The 20,605-nt window shown below is 39.6% G+C and overlaps 2 protein-coding genes and 1 pseudogene across 2 annotated transcripts; all 3 read left to right on the top strand.

Moving 5' to 3' along the window:
- Positions 1-1,198: 1,198 nt before the first annotated feature.
- LOC118665402 (olfactory receptor 6-like) lies at positions 1,199-2,157 on the top strand. The gene is given in 2 exon segments (XM_036326876.1): positions 1,199-2,119; positions 2,122-2,157. Coding segments are annotated over 2 exon segments (957 nt in total).
- Positions 2,158-5,370: 3,213 nt separating this feature from the next.
- LOC118665401 lies at positions 5,371-7,862 on the top strand (annotated as a pseudogene).
- A 9,240-nt stretch (positions 7,863-17,102) lies between these two features.
- Positions 17,103-18,026, top strand: LOC118663350 (olfactory receptor 2D3-like). The gene has a single exon (XM_036322839.1). The coding sequence runs from the start codon at positions 17,103-17,105 to the stop codon at positions 18,024-18,026; it is 924 nt and encodes a 307-aa protein (XP_036178732.1).
- The last annotated feature ends 2,579 nt before the right edge of the window (positions 18,027-20,605 follow it).

Here is a 20,605-nt window from a genome sequence, read left to right as displayed (position 1 = left end):
AATAGGCAGAGAATTGTTAACCACCTTTGCTATATTCTTCCAAAGATTTCAAAAGGCTTACAGCATAGTGGAGGAATAGGCCAAAGTTGGCAATTCTCCTGGCCAGGAGGGTCTCTTCCAGTTAATGTTCTGTTTTTATTTTCTCCAGATTTTCAACTTCCTTGCTTCCCTGCCCTGCTTCCTGGAACATCCTTGACATTTATTCCAGTCATCACAATCTCCTGCCTTATAGCTGCCCCTGAAATCTTGACATATGCTGGTAAGGAAAGTATTTACTGCTAGTTCAACTGAAGACCCCTTTCTGACCTAGATCTGAAGGCCTGAACCCTGAATCTGACATCATGATTCTGTTTTGAGATTCTTTTTTAAAATTTATTTTTTAATTACAAGTGACATCTATATAATAAAATCTATACTAATAAAAGGGAATATGCTAATTAGACTGGATGTCTTCCAGACAAAGCCACAGTGTCAGGGGCCGAGACAGAGGTGGTTAGGGGTGATCAGGCCAGCAGGGGAGAGTAGTAGGGGGTGATCAGGCCAGGAGGGGAGGGCAGTTAGGGGCAATCAGGCTGGCAGGGGAGGGCAGTTAGGGGCAATCACGCCAGCAGGCAGAGGCGGTTAGGGGCAATCAGGCCAGCAAGCAGAGGTGGTTAGGGGCAACCAGGCCAGCAGGGTAGCAGTTACGGGCATCATGCCAACTGGCAGACACGGTTAGGGGTGATTAGGCAGGCAGGCAGGTGAGCGGTTAGGAGGCAGCAGTCCCAAATTGAGAGAGGGATGTCTGACTGTTGGTTTAGGCCTTATCCCTCTAGGGCCTAAACCAGCAGTTGGACATACCCCGAGGGGTCCTGGACTGGAGATGGTGCAGGCTGGGCAGAGGGACCCTCCCCCATGCACAAATTTTGTGCACCGGCCTCTAGTAAAATATATTAGTTTCAAGTGTACAACACAGTCATTCTTAACTTTGTGTCTATGGTGGGTTTGTTTTCAGTTCCTGTTCTGACAGCTGATTTTTGGAGAGGATCTTGTGGCCTCTTGTGATCCCAGAGCCATACCAGAGGACCAGATTATGGCACTAGGGTTAAGTTTAAAAATAAAAGACCTGTAGCCTAACGACTCCTTTCTGCTAATGTTGATCTCACTCTTCAATTTGGTGCTAGTATCATTAACTACTTTGTCTTTTGGTGTCGTAACCATGTGGAAGAAAAACATCACTTATATTAGTGAGTTCATCCTGCTGGGTTTCCCTACTTCACTTTGGGTTCAAGTTCTGCTCTTCTTCCTCTTCCTCATCACCTACTTGTTTGTGCTGTTGGAGAATTTCGTCATCATCATCACTGTATGGGTCACTGGGTCTCTGCACAAGCCCATGTACTATTTTCTGGGTACTATGTCCTTTCTGGAGACCTGGTATATATCTGTCACAGTCCCCAAGATGCTGGCTGGATTCCTACTTTGTCCCAATACCATATCCTTTCTGGGATGCATGACCCAGCTCTATTTATTCATCTCACTTGCTTCTACTGAATGTGTGCTGTTGGCTACCATGGCCTATGACCGTTTTGTGGCCATACGTTGGCCTCTTCAATATCCAGTCCTGATGACCACAGGATTTTGTGTTCAACTAATCATAAGTTCTTGGGTGAGTGGCTTCACCATTTCCATGGTAAAGGTATACTTCATCTCCCAAGTTGCCTTTTGTGATAATAATATCTTGAACCATTTTTTCTGTGATGTGTCCCCCATCCTCAATCTGGCCTGTGTGGACTTTTCTATGGCTGAGATGGTAGACTTTGTGCTAGCTATAGTCATCCTTGTGTTTCCTCTCTCAGCCACTGTCATTTCTTATGCCTTCATTTTATCTACCATCCTGCACATTCCCTCAGCCAATGGACAGCGAAAGGCCTTCTCCACCTGTGCCTCTCACCTTACAGTGGTGGTCATCTTCTACACAGCTGTGATCTTCGTGTATGTTAGACCTCGGGCCATTGCTTCATTCAATTCTAACAAATTGATCTCAGCCATATATACAGTCTTCACTCCCATGCTCAACCCTATCATCTACTGCCTGAGGAACAAGGAGGTCAAAGATGCCATCAGGAAAACCATGGCAACTATGGTCAAGGCCTTTTCTTGAGAGATTATCTTTGCTGAAGAGACTCAGACATTCCTCCTCTTTTCACTGTTTGACTTAATCTCAAAGAACACCTTCAATGGGTGAAAGTCAGCAATTACAAAAATAGTGATATAGTACAATAATTTAGGGCAATCCCCTTTTCTGTCAGGCCTTAATTAGTGCTTTCTTTTATAACACAGTGAGTGAAATAATCAGAACTCCAAAATATATATATTAGTAAAAGAGTTATAAAATAATTTATTTTTATGAGATTTTATTAAGTAATCAGTTATTATCTAACTAGATTTTAGAATCCTATTTGTAATATTTTCCCATTTTGATTTATTTTGTTTTAAAAGTCTTCTCTGTCTTAGTTGGGAGACACATACTTAATTTTATGGCTATGACCTGTTTATTGCTTCCAAGAGTGTTAGGGGACTGGTTTCTTTATAATCAATTGACTTTTCTGATATCTCATTTTAATTACTTTTTTAAATATAGGAAAATATGAGGGACGAACTTCTTTGCAGTCTTCTTAATATTTTTTTAAATTGATTTCAGAGAGGAAGGGAGAGGGATGAGAAAGAATCATTGATTGGCTGCCTCCTGCACGCCTCCTACTAGGAATCAAACCAGCAACTCAGGCATGTGACATGACTGGAATAAAACTATGACCTTCTGGTTCATAGGTCAATGCTCAACCACTGAACCACACCAGCCAGGCACTTTGCAGTATTCTTTATGCAAAATTTGTCATGGCTTTAGTTCTCTTCCTTTGTTGAGATTTCTACGTATATGATATTTTGGATGTAATACTCAGAGGCTAGACCCTAAGCAAAGCTAGTGACAATTTGTCAAAGCCCACTCCTTTTCAGGTAAGGAAAGCATTGACATTGGTATGAGACCAAATACTTTTTCTTGGATTGTACTTAGTCTAGATGTACAGGATTTTCCCGGGTTTCCCAGAAGATCCCCCTTTTCACTTGTTTTTATTTTTATTTTTGGAAAGGTGATGCAATATTCTAAGAAGTAGTATACACTTTCCTTTAGTTTTCCTTTTGGATGAGTCAATTAAAGAAATATGTTCTATCAAGAATTTAAAGATGACAGATATACTCATTTACCCCAATACTTTGGAAACCACATTTCATAAGGTTTAATTGGGTTATTGATTTATATACCAATATTTCCTTTGTTTTGACTTTATTTACCTTGTAACTACATGGTCTTTCCATTTTGTATTGTTTTTGTATGTGCAGATAAGATTGTTTTAATTTGGCTTTGTATAGATTAAGATAATTTACAAACTGGTAGTTTCCAATTTACCTAAACTTATTATATTCTCCTGGCCATCACTACTTTTAGCCTAAACACTATATGTTTTTAATGATATGTAGCATTTTTCTTTAATCAAAAAGTAGTGTTTGGGTTATGACCCTCACATAGGTAAAAATAATACAAATGCTTTACCTTGGGATTCCTATATAAAGATTATTTTTATACACTTTTTCAACAAAGGGAAATTGTAATATTTGTACAAGTGAATAAAGATAATGCCTAAGGCTAAAAACAAAACAAAACAACAACAACAAAAAAATGCTTTACCTTGAATCATGTAATTTCTTTTTTTTTTACTTTTTTTTAAAATATATTTTTTATTGATTTTTTACAGAGAGAAAGGGAGAGAGATAGAGAGTTAGAAACATCGATGAGAGAGAAACATCAATCAGCTGCCTCCTGCACATCTCCTACTGGGGATGTGCCTGCAACCCAGGTACATGCCCTTGACTGGAATCGAACCTGGGACTGTTCAGTCCACAGGCTGACGCTCTATCCACTGAGCCAAACCGGTTTTGGCGAATCATGTAATTTCTTATCCCAATGCTAGACTTTTCTAGTCTTTCTGTAAAAATTAGCAGTGTTATTAGATATATACTTTGAAACCTTTACTAATCACTAATGAACAATTATTACTATTTTACAAGATTAGTTTTTACTATTAAAATGCTTTTTAATTTTAGTTAAGCTGTCTGGGGTCATATAAAACTATAACGTCAGCTATCATCTATATTATAACCTGACAATCTTTATCTGGTCTAAACCATCTGATTTTTATTTTTATATATAGCTATTAGATAGTTTGTGTCCTGCTATCTTCTATTTTAGTTGATAAGTTGAAATTCTGAGATATTTATCTTATTGTTTCTATAACCATGCATTTTATCTCTCCTTTTATTGTTATGGGTTTTATTTTTATTTTTAAATTCTTTATTGTTTAAAATATTATATATGTCTCCTTTTTCCTCCATTGACCTCTCCCCAGCCACTGCCACCCCCCCAGCACATGCCCTCACCCCCCTACTATCTGTGTCCATTGATGGGTTTTATTTTTATGTCTTTTACCTTAGTACTTAAAATATTTTACTCTTAAATGTTTAAAACATACAGAAACATAGAGAAAAGAGTGCAACAATGTTGTCCACAACTCAAATTTTAAAAATTGAAGATTAAAAGCTGTACATAATTTGATTTTATAATTATGTTACATATTTAATATTGTACTTCAATTATAAGTATGTCATTTTATTCATAATCAGAGGAGTGGCATTCAAGAAGGAAAGATGAAATCACCTATAGCTGAATAGAAATCTTTAAAAAAGGGAATGGATAGGTAAAGGTTTTCCTGTACCAGTGAACCAGCAGAAAGTGATAGATAAATTGTCAAAACTGAGAATAGCCTTTGCCAGTTTTTCTCAGTGGTTAGAGCATCGGCCTGCAGACTGAAAGGTTGCAGGTTTAATTCTGGTCAAGGGCATATACCTTGGTTGCAGACTCTATTCCCGGCCCTGGTAGGATGCATGTGGGAGGCAACCAATAGATGTTTCTCTTTCACAAAGATGTTTCTCTTTCTGTCTCTCCTCCTCCCTCCCACTCTCTCTAAAAATAAATGGGGAAAAAAATATATATCCTTGGGTAAGGGCTAACAAAAAAAAATTGAAACAACAACAACAACAACAATCTGAGAATAGCAGGAAGTTTCCCAGGTGATTAATTTGGTTAGAAACCATCTTTAGGCAAAATTTTCCTTCTTGTCAGAAAAAATGTATTGGCTGTATAAGTAAAGATACAACCAGAGAAACGAAGCCTGTTGAATATATATATATATATATATATATATATATATATATATATAGAGAGAGAGAGAGAGAGAGAGAGAGAGAGAGAGAGAGAGAGAGAGAGAGATTTATTACATGGAACTGGCTTATGCAATTGTGGGGGTTGGCAAGGTAAATCTGAAATTCATAGGGCTGAATTCTGAATTTCGGGAAGGGTAGCCTAGAACTCTCAGGCATGAACTAAAGCTGTTTCCCACCAGGGGGATTTCTCCTTTCTGAAGGAACCTCAGTTCTGCTGTTCAGATGACAGAATGTTGCAAATGATAGAATCAGCCTCCTCTGGATTATCTAGAATAATCTCCAATGCTTAAAGTCAATTTATTATGGACTTTATCATGTTGACAATATACCTTCACAGCAACACCTAAATTAGTGTTTCATTGAAAAACTAAGGCTAAAGCCTAGTCAAGTTGACACACAAAACTGACCAGCATGGAATGGAGTAGATCCAGAGACATGGAATCATGGAACAGAGTGCGGAATCTCGGAGGAAAGGTGGGGGGAGGGTGGGTGGAAGGTAACCAACAAAGGAACTTGTTTGCATATATGCATAACCCATAGACACAGACAATAGGGTGGTGAAGGCCTAGGCCGGGGTGGGGGGCATAGGGCTGGGCTGGAGGGGGTCAATGGGGGGAAAAGGGGAACATATATAATACTTTCAACAATAAAGATTTAAAAAAACAAACACACCCACAAAACTGACCATCACAGTCCATCCCTTGTCAACTTGACACTCATACACACCTTCAACTATCTTCAGGTAAAATTTTCCCTTCATGTCTGTTCTGACATCTTTGTTTTAATGGGAAGTTCTAGGACTAGTCCCTCAATCCTTCTCAGGGATATCAGGCATTTTCCCATGACCCTGCTACCTTCCCCCACTCCTTCTAATCTCCTTCCTTATTAGCTTGGATCGAGCCATACTATTCCTCACTTGTTCCTGATATACAGCAATGTAAATACTTTGAATGATGTTTCCTGCCTGGTTTCACAGCATTGGACCAGAGACTGATTTCCTACTGATAATCTGTAGCATGAATGAGCTTGAACAATGTTATGCCAGATAAGTCACTTTATGCAGGCAGCTATTAGGGCTGCATTTGGTCTCCGTAAAGCGGCCCTATTTCCACAGTGGGTGGTGCTGCCTAAGTTTGTCCTCATCTCAACTATCTTGGCTCTATGATCATGGGGTTTCATCACGCCTTACTCTTGAGCACTGCTTCAAGTCTTGATTCTCTGATCCAGTGAAGAATTTAGGAAAGGACCAGGATTGTGGCTGTAGTATAATCTAAAATGGTCTCTTAAAATTTTCTTCCTGCTTGGAAAAATGATAAAGAATCCCCTGGAAACATAGAAGAGAAGTTAAGTATTGGTTCTGCTTCTTGATGAAATGAAAATGAAAGTCCGCTGATTGAAAAGTAAACTAGAAAAATGGGAGGAAAAACCATCCAGGAGAACTCCATATTTTTTCAAATCCATACAAAATCTAAGATAGCTTCAGGAACATAAGAATGAAAATTTTAGACATTCAAGTGTCTTAAATGTTTACAAGAATTTTTTTTAAGCAAATTCATTTGCACTTCCAAGGAGACCATCACTTTCAGGATTGGGTGCTCAATTATCAATGTTTAATTGCTGCATTTATGCTGAGGTGTAGACAGGAATAAACATCAATAGGCACAGAAGACCAAGATCTTCAGATCAGCAGACCCAGATCGTGCTGTGTGTGGTATTTCATGTTGTCTACCTGCTGACTGTGTTTGTAAATCTTCCCATCACAGTGCTAATGCACCTTGATTCTCAATTTCATGCCCCAATGTACTTTTTCCTTAGAAAAACCTATAATTTAACTCTCTGTTTCTCTACAATAATTGTCCCCCAAATGCTATTCCATTTGCTGGTAATGAGAAAGAACATTTCCTTTGCTGGGTGCTCAATTCAGATGATTTCTTTCCTAATAGCTGGAGGGACAGAGAGTTCCCTCCTAGTAGTGGTGGCCTATGACCATTATGTGGATGTCTGCAGCCCCTTCACTATTCCACCCTCATGAGCCAGAGGGTTTTTCTCCAGCTGGTCATAAGATCTTAGGCCAGTGGCTCATTTGTGTCTCTAGTAGACACAGCATTTACTTTATGTCTCACATACTGGGAACATAATGTAATTAATCATTATTTTTGTGAACCTCCTGCAGTCTTGAAGTTGGCTTCAGTAGAAACCTACTAACCTGAGATGGCCCTCTTTGCAATGGGTGTTGGGATCCTTCTAGGTCTCTTCTCCCTTATCCTTATCTTCTACCAGAATATTATCTCTGCTGTGATTCAGATACAGTCAGGTGAGGGAAGGCTCAAGGCCTTTTCTACCTGTGGCTCTTATTCCCTTATTTACTTTTCCTATGGCTTGACCACATTTACCTACATACATCCAAATTCCAAGAAAATGAATGGAAGGATACAGTGGTCTGCATCCCCCCATGTTTTATTGCCATGTTTTATTCAGTCATAACATCCATTATGGATCCATTTATTTACAGCCTGAGGAACAGGAACAAGCATTTAAAAAACTAGTTGGAAGATAGAGCCTCTCAGAGACAATCCTATAAAATAAAGCCTAATATGCTAAGTGTCCAGTTGTCCTGTCAGCTGTTCAACCAAAGTGTAATATGCCAATGATATGTTAAGGCCGCTCAACCTCTCACTATGAAGTGCACTGACCAACAGGGGGCAGACAGTCGACCAGTCGCCATGATGTGCACTGACCACCAGGGAGCAGACGCTCCCACCAGTAAGTTAGCTTGCTGCTGGGGCCCGGCCAATTGGGACTGAGTGAGATGGGCCGGACACGCCCTGGAGCCCTCCCTCGGTCCCTCCGTGGCTGGCCAACCTCCCGTGTCCCTTCCCGGCCCCGATCATGCACCAGTGGGGTCCCTTGGCCTGGCCTCTTGTAATCCAGGCTGAACCCCCCCACCCCTCCTGGTGAGTGCACAAATTTCATGTACCAGGCCTCTAGTGATATTTACATTCATAGAGAATTGTGGAGATGAAGACTTTCCAAAGTGGTTTGACATCTTTAACAACTTTCTCTCTGACCTATTTCTAAGGTGATACATCGATAGGGGTCATGATGTACCCTGGTACATCTAAGATGTTTTTAAGTTTGATTGCTGTACTTTTCTCAAGCTTCTTCTCTATAGTTGTAGCTTACTTGCCTCAAAAAAAAAAGTTTTTTGATATAATTTAGATTTGAATAATATATAAATATTTTAAAATATTTAACAGTCTTCATTTACATTATGTTATATAGTCACTAATCAATTTTCACCCAGAGACATTACCTTTGAGTTCTAAACTCTACATCTGCTTATCAAACTCATCTTATGTCAATATCATTTCTAGCCATCCACAGACCTTGGAATTCTAACTGATGTCAATATGCTAGATGCTTCATTCCCTGTGAGAAAATATCAATGATACCTTGAAGCTCTGATATGGAATCTTATTTTTTATTCTGTAGAGTCACAAAATACTGCTGTTGCCAATTCAGAGACACATGGGGGAGCTGTTGGCATAGACAATAATGTGTGGGATTCCAGCAAACATCTTTCATATATCACACACTGCTTCCCTCCAAGGACAATTGCAGGTTTGAGGAAACTAGAATGAGAAACAACGTGCCTACATCAGAACTTTCAGGTCAGAAACTCCTGTGACACAGCTGTTTCCCCTCAGAAATGTTCTCCCCTCTTCTGCAGGCTTGCTTTTGCCAGTACCCATTAAGTTCTCATTTGGGGGAAGTGAAAGAGAATGGCTGACATATTGGAAGTAACCCCAGAAGTTGGGTATTGTTCTGTGGGGTGAAATGGCCCCTTTGTTCTTTTCTAATTACCGATATAACCCTTTGTTACAGTAGAAGCACCACCAGTGACCTACCTGTAGCTTTTCACCAACATTCAGCATGTATACTGCCCCTCCCCAACCCTCAACTAAAAGTTGAACTCCAGGTATTAAGTGAAACTAACCCAATATTTTATTGGTGTTTAGAAATACTACCAATTCCAATTCCTGGTTGCAGGGCCTGTAAGCATAAAAAGCATAACTGGGACCATCACTGGCTTGCCCATTTCTGCCCATTCTTCATTTTTCCTAGCAGAAGTCCAATGACACAAACATATTCCATTATTTTGTGATTCATTACATATATCCCCTGACTTGTCTCACCTCATCTGCCATGGAGGTTTTTGTAGGGATTCTGTCATATAAAGATAGTAATGTTTACCATAGCCAAACCCTCCTTCCCCAAAGTGAAAAGAGTATGGGAGCAATTTATTTTTTCCTGGGAACCATCTCAACTTGAAATTCTATTCTTACTTCATGACCTTCTCTTAAGGCTTCTGCAAACAGATTGTGGGTGAAGGCATGAGTCAGAGAAAATGAAAGTCAGGATTGCCATGTTGACTTCTGGCTGCTGCAGCTTCAATGTCTATGGCCTGTTCTGAGGAGCTAATGCTATTAATTCTATGATGATATCCTTGCCGAATTGCATGCATCATGTATAGAATGATTCTGCATGGGAGAATAACTGTGGGCAAAACTAGATTCACTATGTACATGTGATGTGTATTGTTTTCAGATTATGTGGACTAATATGCATCTATACAAGAAAAAAAACTGGTCGTGCACTAAAGCTTCTTTGAGAAGCTATATTATAAATAACAGCAACTTCTTTTAGACATTGTCACCAGAAAGGGACGGGCCTGTAGTGTGTGGGTTCTTTGTGCAGGAAAGATATCACAACAGTCGTCCAAGTGATTTTGAATAGGTGTTTATTAAAGCTGGGGACAGTGAAACAAAGAAGGGCTAGGGATGGAAAAAGCAACAGGAGAGAACCTAGGCAGGGCTGCTTTGGCTTTCTACAAATATTAAGTGAGCTAAGGCAGGGCTGTGGTTAGCTCACTGAGAAGTAAAAGTCAGAGTGACAGGAGTGAGCCAGGGTGGGGCTGTGGTTAACTCATTGAAAAGTCAGAGAAAAGGGGCCTTGGATACAGGTTCAGGAGGTTAGCCAGGAACAAGCTGCTGAGGCCTATGGCTCCCCTGGTTGCAAGTCTCTTGGGGACACTTAGAGTGTAGGAGAAAGTTCACAGGTGAGCTTTCTCCTGAGGTGGCTGTGCTGGTTTTTTGTTTGTTTTGTTTTTGTCTTGAAGCTTTTTTTTTTTTTTTTTTAATTTCCTTTGCAGGTGGAAATCTTAGAGATCTCAGGGGAGGGTTTCAGCAGATTATCCATCAGCTTTCCAGGTGTGTTTTTTAATATATTGATGTACCAAAATTAGCACATAAAGGAACAAAGGTCATTTTCTGGAAAGCTTTGCCTCTACCTTGGATTTGTTTGGTTCCAACTGTCTTGTTGTTGTTACTTATCTCTCTGACTTCATCCATCCTTCAGTTTGGCTGGCACTAATGACACTAATTGGGTCTCTGTTATCTATCTCCCTGACTAGGGTGATTTAAGGAGGAGAGGTGTAAACCATTTGCTCTCTGGTATCCTTGGTTAGGGAAGATAAGGTCTTGTGATTCACTAGCTGGTTGTAAATTGCTTGAATTGTTTGGCCCTATTTGTCTAACCATCTGTTTTCCCCTTTCCCACTAGTCAAAAAATTTCCTAACATTTAACTATCCTGTCTCATCATGACCATTCAAGCAAAAGCTCACCTTTCTACTTCCTCTTTGCTGGCCATTAAGTAACAGGGAAGTCATATCACATAACTGGAATGACCTTTGATTTATATAAAAACAATATAACTGACCTCAACAGGAAAATGGTGGAGTCAACAGAGTAAGAAAACACAGATACTGACAGATATTTGTAAATGAAAACACCAGTCTCTGACTGGATGCCACACTATATTAATGACTATGCAGCAGAGGCTAGATGAATTACATCAATAGAGAAATTAACAAGCTACTAAAGTCACCACATTCTAGGAACTACCTTGTTTTCTAAAGCAAATAGTTTTCAGTTTTCAAAGGAAATAAGTTTTCTTTTTTTATGCCACAGGTTTTAATACTCTTACTTTGTATTAGATCTACTCATAGGATATTGATTTCAATAGCACAATTTGAGTTCATTTATTAACTAAATATTTACTGAGAACTCTTCTAGATGCTGAATATATATTGCAATGAAAGAAGTTCAAAATTCCTATCCCCATAGACTTACATTTTAGAAGAAGGTGAAAATAAATCACATAATATATCTGATAGTAATAAGTGCTATGAGAAAAATAAAAGCAAGGAAGGGTGGGTTGCCATTTTAAGCAGGTGGCCAGGAAAGGCCTTTCTGAGAAGTTGACATTTCAATTAAAGGAGAAATTAATGTTTGTGCTGTGACAAGAAAGTTGAAAAGAAAGAACCAACCCAGGAGAGATTTGGGGGAAAAGGGTCCAGGCAGAGAGAACAGAGTCTAAATGGCTTGGATCAGAATGAGCTTTCTGAGATCAGGACAGAGAAAGGTCAGAGTGATTGGAAGCTGATGAGTGACTGGGAGAGTGGCAATGAATGAGATTACAGAAACAGCCAAAGGCCAAAGTGGGATCTTTGCATCCATTTCCTAGGGCTGCCATAATAAATTATCACAAACTCTGGCTCAAAACAACAGAAATTCATAGTTCTAGAGGCCAAAAGTCTAACATCAAGGTGTCTGTACACTGTGCTCTCAGCCTTCCTTGTACGTTCCAGTTCTTGTATTCCTTGGCTTATGGCAGCACAAGTCCAATCTCCACCTCTTTCTTCACAGTGCCTTCTTTCCTCTGTTCCTGTGTCTTCCCCTCATCTTAAAAGGACATCTGTCACTGGGTTTAGGGTCCACCCTCTTCCAGAATGATCTTGTCTTGAGATTTCCCTTAATTACATCTTCACAGACCTTTATTCCAAATAAGTTCACATTCTGAGGTTCCAAGTGGACATATATTTTTGGATGATACAGTTCAACCTAAGGCTGTAGCCTTGGAAATCCCAAAGAGGTGATTGGTTCTATGTTATGTTCAATAGAAAGCCATCCGGATATTATAATTTTATTTTATTTTATTTTATTTTATTTTTTCCGGATATTGTAATTTTAAAAAGTCACTTTGAGTCATTGTGTGGAGAATGGATAGTAGGTAAAAAAGCATGGAAGCAAGAAAAGCAATCAGAAGGACTGGGAAGTAGCCCAGGGGAGAGACGACCATCTTAACTGGGTGTAGAAGTGGGAAGCAGAGAAGATGGTAAGACATGTGGGTAGATAGCATGTACAAGATGAAAAAAGAGAGAAATGAAATATTCCTGCTATGTCTTTGACCTGAGCAATTCTGTGGATAATGGGAAAGACTCAAAAAGGGGGGAGTTTCGTGGGAAAATCAAGAATTTTCCCCATTAGTAATTAAAGCACTTTGAGTACAATTGCAGACAAGAGTTTTGAAATCCCCTGGCTTCATCCAGACAATGTAGAATATACTGATGTCAGCTGCCTTTTGTGTTAGCATCATTATTGAAACATTATTTTAAAAAATTCTGACAAAGTACTTAGAGACTCCAGAGGTCCTTAGAATGATTTGAGAAATAGTAGTGTAATATCTGGCATCAGATTATATTCAGGTATTTTAGTTTGTGATAGAAATAAAAAAGGCCCCAGGGTATCTCTCATTGTAGAAAGGTTTAGAAAAAGTTAATAGCGCTGATTGCTCCAGGGGATGCCCTGTTAACAATGGCTCTTAGGACCTCAGCTTTAAAGACTTCTTTCTAGGAAAATCCTCCAGCCTGGTTCCGTGGGGACTTTAATAAAATGGTGCTCCTTGGCTTGGGATAGAATAAGACTCAGCCCAGATGATGTCAGTATATTTGGTAAACAGCAGTAGAGTCTGCCTATGGGGATATGAATAAGCAAACTGCAGAAACCACACCTTCCTTCATCCAGTAACTTACCTCTTCATCACTGACCCCATTGTCCTGTGTTTGCCTCCTGCCAATCTGCCAGGTGAGTGGGTAGGATGATTAGGGGGAATTAATCTTTTGAGAGAGTCTGAAATCTTGATTCTGTTCATTTGGAGTAGGCTCTGTCTTACATTTTCCTGCCCCTCTCTTTTCCATTTGTTTTCTGCAGAGAATATGTGTTCTTTTTTGCTGCTTCTGAGTAACAGCCTCATGAATCCTGTTCACAGCTCCTCTGGGGAGGACTGAGCTATTGATCAGGGATAGGAGAGTGCCTGCAAGGACTGTGGACGCTTACTGCCTCTTCTTTTGCACTAAAAACTAACCTGCCAGATTCTCTTCTGCCTCTTGCTGTCTCAATGCTCTCCATCCAGGGGTTTCTTCCTCATTCCTTTTAGTCACTTGGGTTTGGACAGGGAGAACAGGCAGGATGGATAAAACCTGAACTTTCTACCCCAGGGTTCACAGACAGGATCTTCTTGTGGTCAGACATCCCTGGATGGCCACACAAGGCCGTGTGAGCATGCTAACCTGTGTGTGCAGGCATACCCAGATCCTGGTGTCTGTCCCCCGTCACACTGAACTCACCCTTCATTTGGATGCCACTGATAGTCAGATCATTCACTCTCTTTAACCTGGTGATCAATCCTGGGATTTTTTGTTTGTTTGTTTATTTGTAAGAGATCACTTATTTGGTAAATCACAGAGGTAGAAAAAGTAATTCCCAGAAGAAATGGGTTTAGGAAACAAGCTATAGAAGTAAAGGAAGGGCCCTTAGAGCTTGGGAATGAGGAAGCTAATGGTAAGGTGTCTGGGGCAGGGAGGTGGAAGGGGAAGGCGAAGGGAGGGGAAATGTATGAGCATGCTCCCAGGAGTGAGAGCACCTACAAACAAAGTCTCAATCCTGGGATTTTCTAAACCAAGATCCAACCTCAGATCAGAATTCATATCTCAATAGCCAACATAGTACCCTTTTCTCACTTACATTTCTCTTGAGAGAGTGAATGTGTTGGTGTGAAGTGTTGGCATGAGTCTATTTATTCAACTCACTTTGAAACCCCTTCTATGTATATTGCTATACAGATAATAGAGATAAGTGATATATGATTTACTACCTGAAGAAGCAATTCAGTCCAGGGAGACAAATATTTAATCCCATATTTAAAAGACACTGTATTCCCTGCGATATTTGGTCTTCGCATTGAATTTTGCTAGCAACACAGGGCTAGTACCCAAGAATGAACAAAGAGCAAAAGAATGCAAAGGTTAAAAATAGTGAGAATAAGCATTTTCCTCAGTCAAACACAGCAGCCATGTGTTACCATGCTTTGACTGTCACAACTATTTTCCCAATCTTGCAGTTACTTCTAGATCATGATCTCATTATTATATGAAATATTATATAATATTATGAGCTAGCCTTTACTGTCCTAAATTCTTTAAGTGGTTTACATTTTATTTAATCTCTAAACACTACAGGATATGTATTACTTATTGTCACCATTTTACAGATGAGGAAAGCTAGCCACAGAAAAGCTAAGTAATTTGCTATTGGTCATCCATTAATTAGAAACCAGGTTCCAAGCCCTTCAGTTTAGCTGCAGAGTTCCAATCAGTGAGCTATGTATGCTCTCTCCTTACAAATGAGGCAGTCCATTCTCAGTGGACTCTCACTGCAGGAGAAATGTCTCTGGAAATACACACACACTCCAAATACACAGGTACACATAAATACACACCCATTCACACTCCATGTAAAAGATTAAAGTAACAAATCACATATAGAGTCTGATGGTTAGCTTTTCACTTACTAACCTGTCATCAGACTTGGGTGGAACAGCATTTTAAGTTTTACCTAAAAGGCAAATAAATCTCATTTGTTGTTTTAATATGCATGTTTTTGTTTCATGTTTATTATTCAGTTTTACTTATTTTTTTGTGAATTGGATAATTAAATCCTTTGCCCACTTTTTGGAATGTGTTCTATGTCTTTCATTATTGATTTTAAGAGGTCTTTATATGTTAGTAATAAAATTTTTTTCTGTTAAATATTTCCTCAGATTTATTTTATTTTTTAATTTTGTTTACAGTGGTATCCACTGAATAAAAATCTTATTTTTTATTTGTCAATTACTTCATCTTGCACCAGATCATATTTCTTATCAGTTGCCAAAGGCTTGAAATTGGCTCTTTTTAATTTTTAAAAAGATATACAATCAGATTGTCTTCAAATAATCTTTATCACCTTTCTTTTTTTTTTTTTTTAAATACATTCTATTGATTTTTTACAGAGAGGAAGGGAGAGAGATAGAGAGTTAGAAACATCGATGAGAGAGAAACATCGATCAGCTACCTTCTGCACATCTCCTATTGGGGATGTGCCTGCAACCCAGGTACATGCCCTTGACCGGAATCGAACCCGGGACCCTTCAGTCTGCAGGCCGATGCTCTATCCACTGAGCCAAACCTGTTTCAGCTATCACCTTTCTTAATATTTGTTTCTTTTTTCTATTGTCATGGGCAAGACCCCTCAAAAAAGTTTTAAAATATCTGTTAAAATATGTCTGACTGTTATTTTTGTGCCTACAGAGAGCTCTGTCATAGCAGATTAGCTCGAAAACCCTTAAAATTGAGAATGTCTGTGGGCTTGTCTTCAAGGAGTGAGTGTGGGGAATAAGCATAGAGAATTAGGTGAAAGTTTAACCTCTTCTACAACCAGTTTTTGAATAAGAAAGAAAAAGAATTGCAGGATACAGAACAAGTGAGGAAGGCTTAGAAGCAGTGGTTCTCAACCTTGGCTGCACATTAGAATCACCTGGGAATCTTTTTAAAATCCGATTTCTGGGCCTCATCCTCCGGAAATTCTGTTTCTTTGTTATGGGGTGAGGCCACAACATTAGTAACAAAGAAACAGAATTTCTGGAGGATGAGGCCCAGAAATCAGGATTTTAAAAAGATTCCCAGGTGATTCTAATGTGCAGCCAAGGTTGAGAACCACTGGGAGGAACCAGTTTGAAAATTTCTCTGAGTCTGTTTTATCATCTGTATACTGTGAATAATAATAACTATTTCATATGAATTTAAAGAGGATGTAAAATAAAAAGAATGTAAAATAAATATTAATAATTATTGGCACCAGAAAAGTGCCCAATACATGATATTTAGTACTATTAATGCCAAGGGTCTTATACAAGTGTGAAGGACAGATGAGGGCACATTTAAAAGACGCTACTAAATGCAATGACCAATGAAGCAGCTGTTTTTGTTGATGTTCCTCAGCACCCTCTTCACATTGAAAACAAATGACAGAAGAATTTGGTTAAGGACCAAGATTACAGACTACTATATCTTCCTCTAAATTCCCATTCCTTGCTCAGAGTGTTTCTTTGGGATTATTTTGTAAATATGATGAAAAAAAAATCAGCCTTCATAAGTGCTATCAGACAGTTTACTGCATAAAAATCTAACTGGCTTAAAGCAATATCAATTTGTTTGATTCTCAAATCTACATTAAAGGAAGGATGCACTGTGAACGCAATATAGTCTTCTCAGGACTATGTGTAGCCCAACCAAGGTTTGGTCCTATAGCATATGCAGGCTCATTTATGCCCTCTGGTGCTAATAAAAAATTCAGGAAGAGAGAAAATCAAAAATATCTTTCAACTGTCAGAACTACTGAACAAAAAGAGAACTCTGTCTTCTGACATATGGAAGCTTTTAAGAATGAAGATCAATAGCGTAGTTTTACATACTGTTTATCAAACATCTAAGTTACTCAGATTTTTAAAAAAATAACTGATATGTTTCTTTTCTTGGTGCTTCCTATAAACAGTAATATAAATATTCATGGGAGAAGAAAACCAAACCTATGTGACTGAATTTATCTTCCTGGGCCTTTCACAGGATCCACAGACACAAGTCCTGCTCTTCTTCCTTTTTCTGATCATCTACCTGCTGACTGTGCTGGGAAACCTGCTCATCATTGTGCTCACTCACATGGACTCCAGACTCCACACGCCCATGTATTTTTTCCTCAGAAACCTGTCTTTTGCTGATCTCTGTTTTTCCACTACTACAGTCCCGCAGGTGCTAGTCCACTTCCTGGTAAAGAGGAAAACCATTTCCTTTGTTGGGTGCTCAACACAAATAGCTGTTTTACTGCTGGTTGGGTGTACAGAGTGTGCTCTGCTGGCAGTGATGTCCTATGACCGGTACGTGGCTGTCTGCAAGCCCCTGCACTACTCCACCATCATGACACATTGGGTATGTGTCCAGCTGGCTACAGGGTCCTGGGCCAGTGGAGCATTTGTGTCTCTGGTGGACACCACATTCACATTGCGTCTGCCCTACCGAGGGAACAATATCATTAACCATTTTTTTTGTGAACCTCCTGCACTCCTGAAGCTGGCTTCAGCAGATACCTACAGCACGGAAATGGCCATCTTTGCAATGGGTGTGGTCATCCTCTTAGCTCCTGTCTCCCTGATCCTTGTCTCCTACTGGCATATTATCTCCACTGTGATCCAGATGCAGTCTGGGGAGGGGAGGCTCAAGGCTTTCTCCACCTGTGGCTCCCATCTCATTGTTGTTGTCCTCTTCTATGGCTCAGCAATATTTGCCTACATGAGGCCAAACTCCAAGATAATGAATGAAAGGGATAAAATGATCTCTGTCTTCTATTCTGCAGTGACACCCATGCTGAACCCCATCATTTACAGTCTGAGGAACAAGGATGTCAAAGGGGCTCTCAGGAGAGTGACTGCAAAATAGTCTTTTTGAAGGTGGGGATCTCTGGTTCTGATAACAATTTTAGAAATATAGAGACAAGTGATTTTGTGGTGAACTTGTCCCATTTCATTCCATCCCTCCCCTTTTTTCTTTCTTCTCCTAGCTCTTCTTAGATAAATTCAACAAATTACCTATTCAAAACAAGGTGTCTTGATAGACATAGGAAAGGATTATAAAAAGGAAGGAAGGAAAGGAAGTAAAAAGAAAGGAAAGAAGGAAGGATGGAAGGAAGGAAAGAAATAAAATGCAGATAAACAAACAGTCACTACTCTCCAAGCCCATCAAGCTAATAAGGAAATTAAAACAAGTAGACATACAACTATACATATAAAAAACAAAGAACCAAATAAATAAATAAAACTATCACAAATACAATAATGCATTTCTGGCAAATAGAGTCATTTCCTTCATTCTTGCATGAACTCATTAAACATATTTTGAATGCTTATTATATATCCCAGGTATATTTCTAGAAACTGGAAACATGAATTAAAGTCTTCATGGTATTATATTTCTAACATGGTATTATATTTCAGAAATTTAATAATTTATGAAATTTAAAAGAGAACACATTTAAGGAATAAAAAGTGGTATAATTGTTTTAAGAGTATGCATAACATTAGGAAAATTATGAAATACAAGCTGAAAAGGTTCCAGTCAAGATGGCAGCATAAGTAAATGTGGTGCTCACGTCCTCCCACAACCACATAAAAATTAAATTACAACTAAAGTACAAAACAATCATCATTGAGAACTGCATGAAGTCTTATAACTAAAAAATAAAGAAGCAGTCACGTGGAGATTAGTAGGAAGGGCAGAGTTGCAGACTAGGCTGGTCAAATACCCATGTGTAGTAGCTAAGAACTGGGAGGGTTATATCAGTGGTCTAGATGCGCCCTGATAAGCAAATGGTCCCCCACACCAGGCCTCCATCCCAGGTTTCCAGCCCCTGCATGAGAAGTCTTCATAACTTCTGGCTGCAAATACCAGCAGAGATTTTGGCTGAGTGAGACAAAATGCTGCCAGAGTCCCAGGTGTTCCACTTAAAAGCCCTCACAGACTCATGCACTCTGAGCTTCAGCACTGGGGCAGCAGCTCAAAAGATGCCAAGGTCATACAGAAAGGAAATGAATTGTGTGGCATCAGAGAGCAAAGGCTGGAGGGAGCGGCTTTCTCCCAGAGAGAAGTGCTGGTAGAAGCCATTGTTCATTTGCTGAGACCAACTCTGAAGGTACAGTTGGTTGCCATATCTGAGTCTCCATCAACCTGGCTAAAACACTTTGTCCTGCCCTTGGACTGAGATCCCACCCCACTCAACTTGCAGGCCCACCCAAGCTGTTTCCAGTGGCTTTTCCATACAAACAGCCTGTCTTAGCTCATGCTTTGGACTTTCCTAAAAATATCTCAAACAAGCAGCATCTGGCCTTCATGTACCCCATACTTCTTGCTAAGTGGCTCCAGGCTCAGCACTAGTAGCAGCTGGCCTTGGTTCACAGTTTGGCCTCTCCTGGGCACCTCTAAGCCCACCATAAGTAGAAGTTGCTCTGTAGCTCATGATGGGTGTCCCCAAGCAGGGCACAAGTGGTGGCTGACCTTGACCTGCACCTTCTGGGAGGTATCAAAGCCAGTGCCCGTATTGCTGAAGCACCTCCACAAGCAACACACTCAAGGGGTAGACATGGTGGGCACCAGAGCCCTGCTAAAGTTAAGTCCTGTTCTGTGGGGTTGGCCCCTGTACAGCAAATCCTTCACAGTTGTCTCTCAGCTGATTGACCTGGGGATAAAATCCATCCCATTGATGTACCAACAACAATTAGGGCTCAACTACTATAGGAGAATGCATGCAGCCCATACTGGTGGGGGGTGGGGTGCACCTGGAGCACCCAGCTCAAGTGATTGAGCCCTACAGGACACCTACTACATAAGGCCACTCCACCAAGACTGGGAGACATAGTAGCTCTACCTAATATATAGAAACAAATACAAGGAGGCTGCCAAACTGAGGAGCCAAAAAAGAAAACATGTCCCAAATGAAAGAACAGATCAAAACTCTAGAAAACAATAAATAAAATGGAGACAAGTAATCACCAGATGCAGAGTTCAAAACATTGGCTATAAGGATGCTCAATGAACTTAGGGGAAGAGTAGGTGAACTTAGTACATACTTCAACAAAGGGCTAGAAAACATAGAAACAGAACTAGAAAACAAGAAAAAAAAGTAAGAAATAAAGAAATGAAATGAAGAATACATTACAGGGAATCAACAATAGAAGAGGATCAAATCAGCAATTTGGAAAATAAGGTAGCAGAAAACAATTAATTAGAACACTAAAAGAAAAAAGAATTAAAAAAAAATGAGGATAATGTAAGGAGCCTCTATTACAGCATGAAATGTACCAACATTCACATCATGGGGATAGCAGAAGGAGAAGAGAGAGAACAAGGAATTGAAAACCTATTTGAAAAAATAATGACAAACATTTCCCTAACCTGGTCACGGAAATAGATATACAAGTCCAGGAAGTGCAGAGACACAAACAAGAAGAACCCAAAGAGGCCTA

This window comes from Myotis myotis, unplaced genomic scaffold (genome assembly GCF_014108235.1).
Source record: "Myotis myotis isolate mMyoMyo1 unplaced genomic scaffold, mMyoMyo1.p scaffold_m19_p_10, whole genome shotgun sequence".
Classification (NCBI taxonomy): Eukaryota; Metazoa; Chordata; class Mammalia; order Chiroptera; family Vespertilionidae; genus Myotis; species Myotis myotis.
Note: the sequence above shows the minus strand (reverse complement) of the source record. Positions and strands in the feature narration are given on the sequence as shown.

Coding starts and splice junctions, on each gene's coding strand:
- LOC118663350 (XM_036322839.1), top strand. CDS start 17,103: ATGGGAGAAGAAAACCAAACCTATGTGACTGAATTTATCTTCCTGGGC.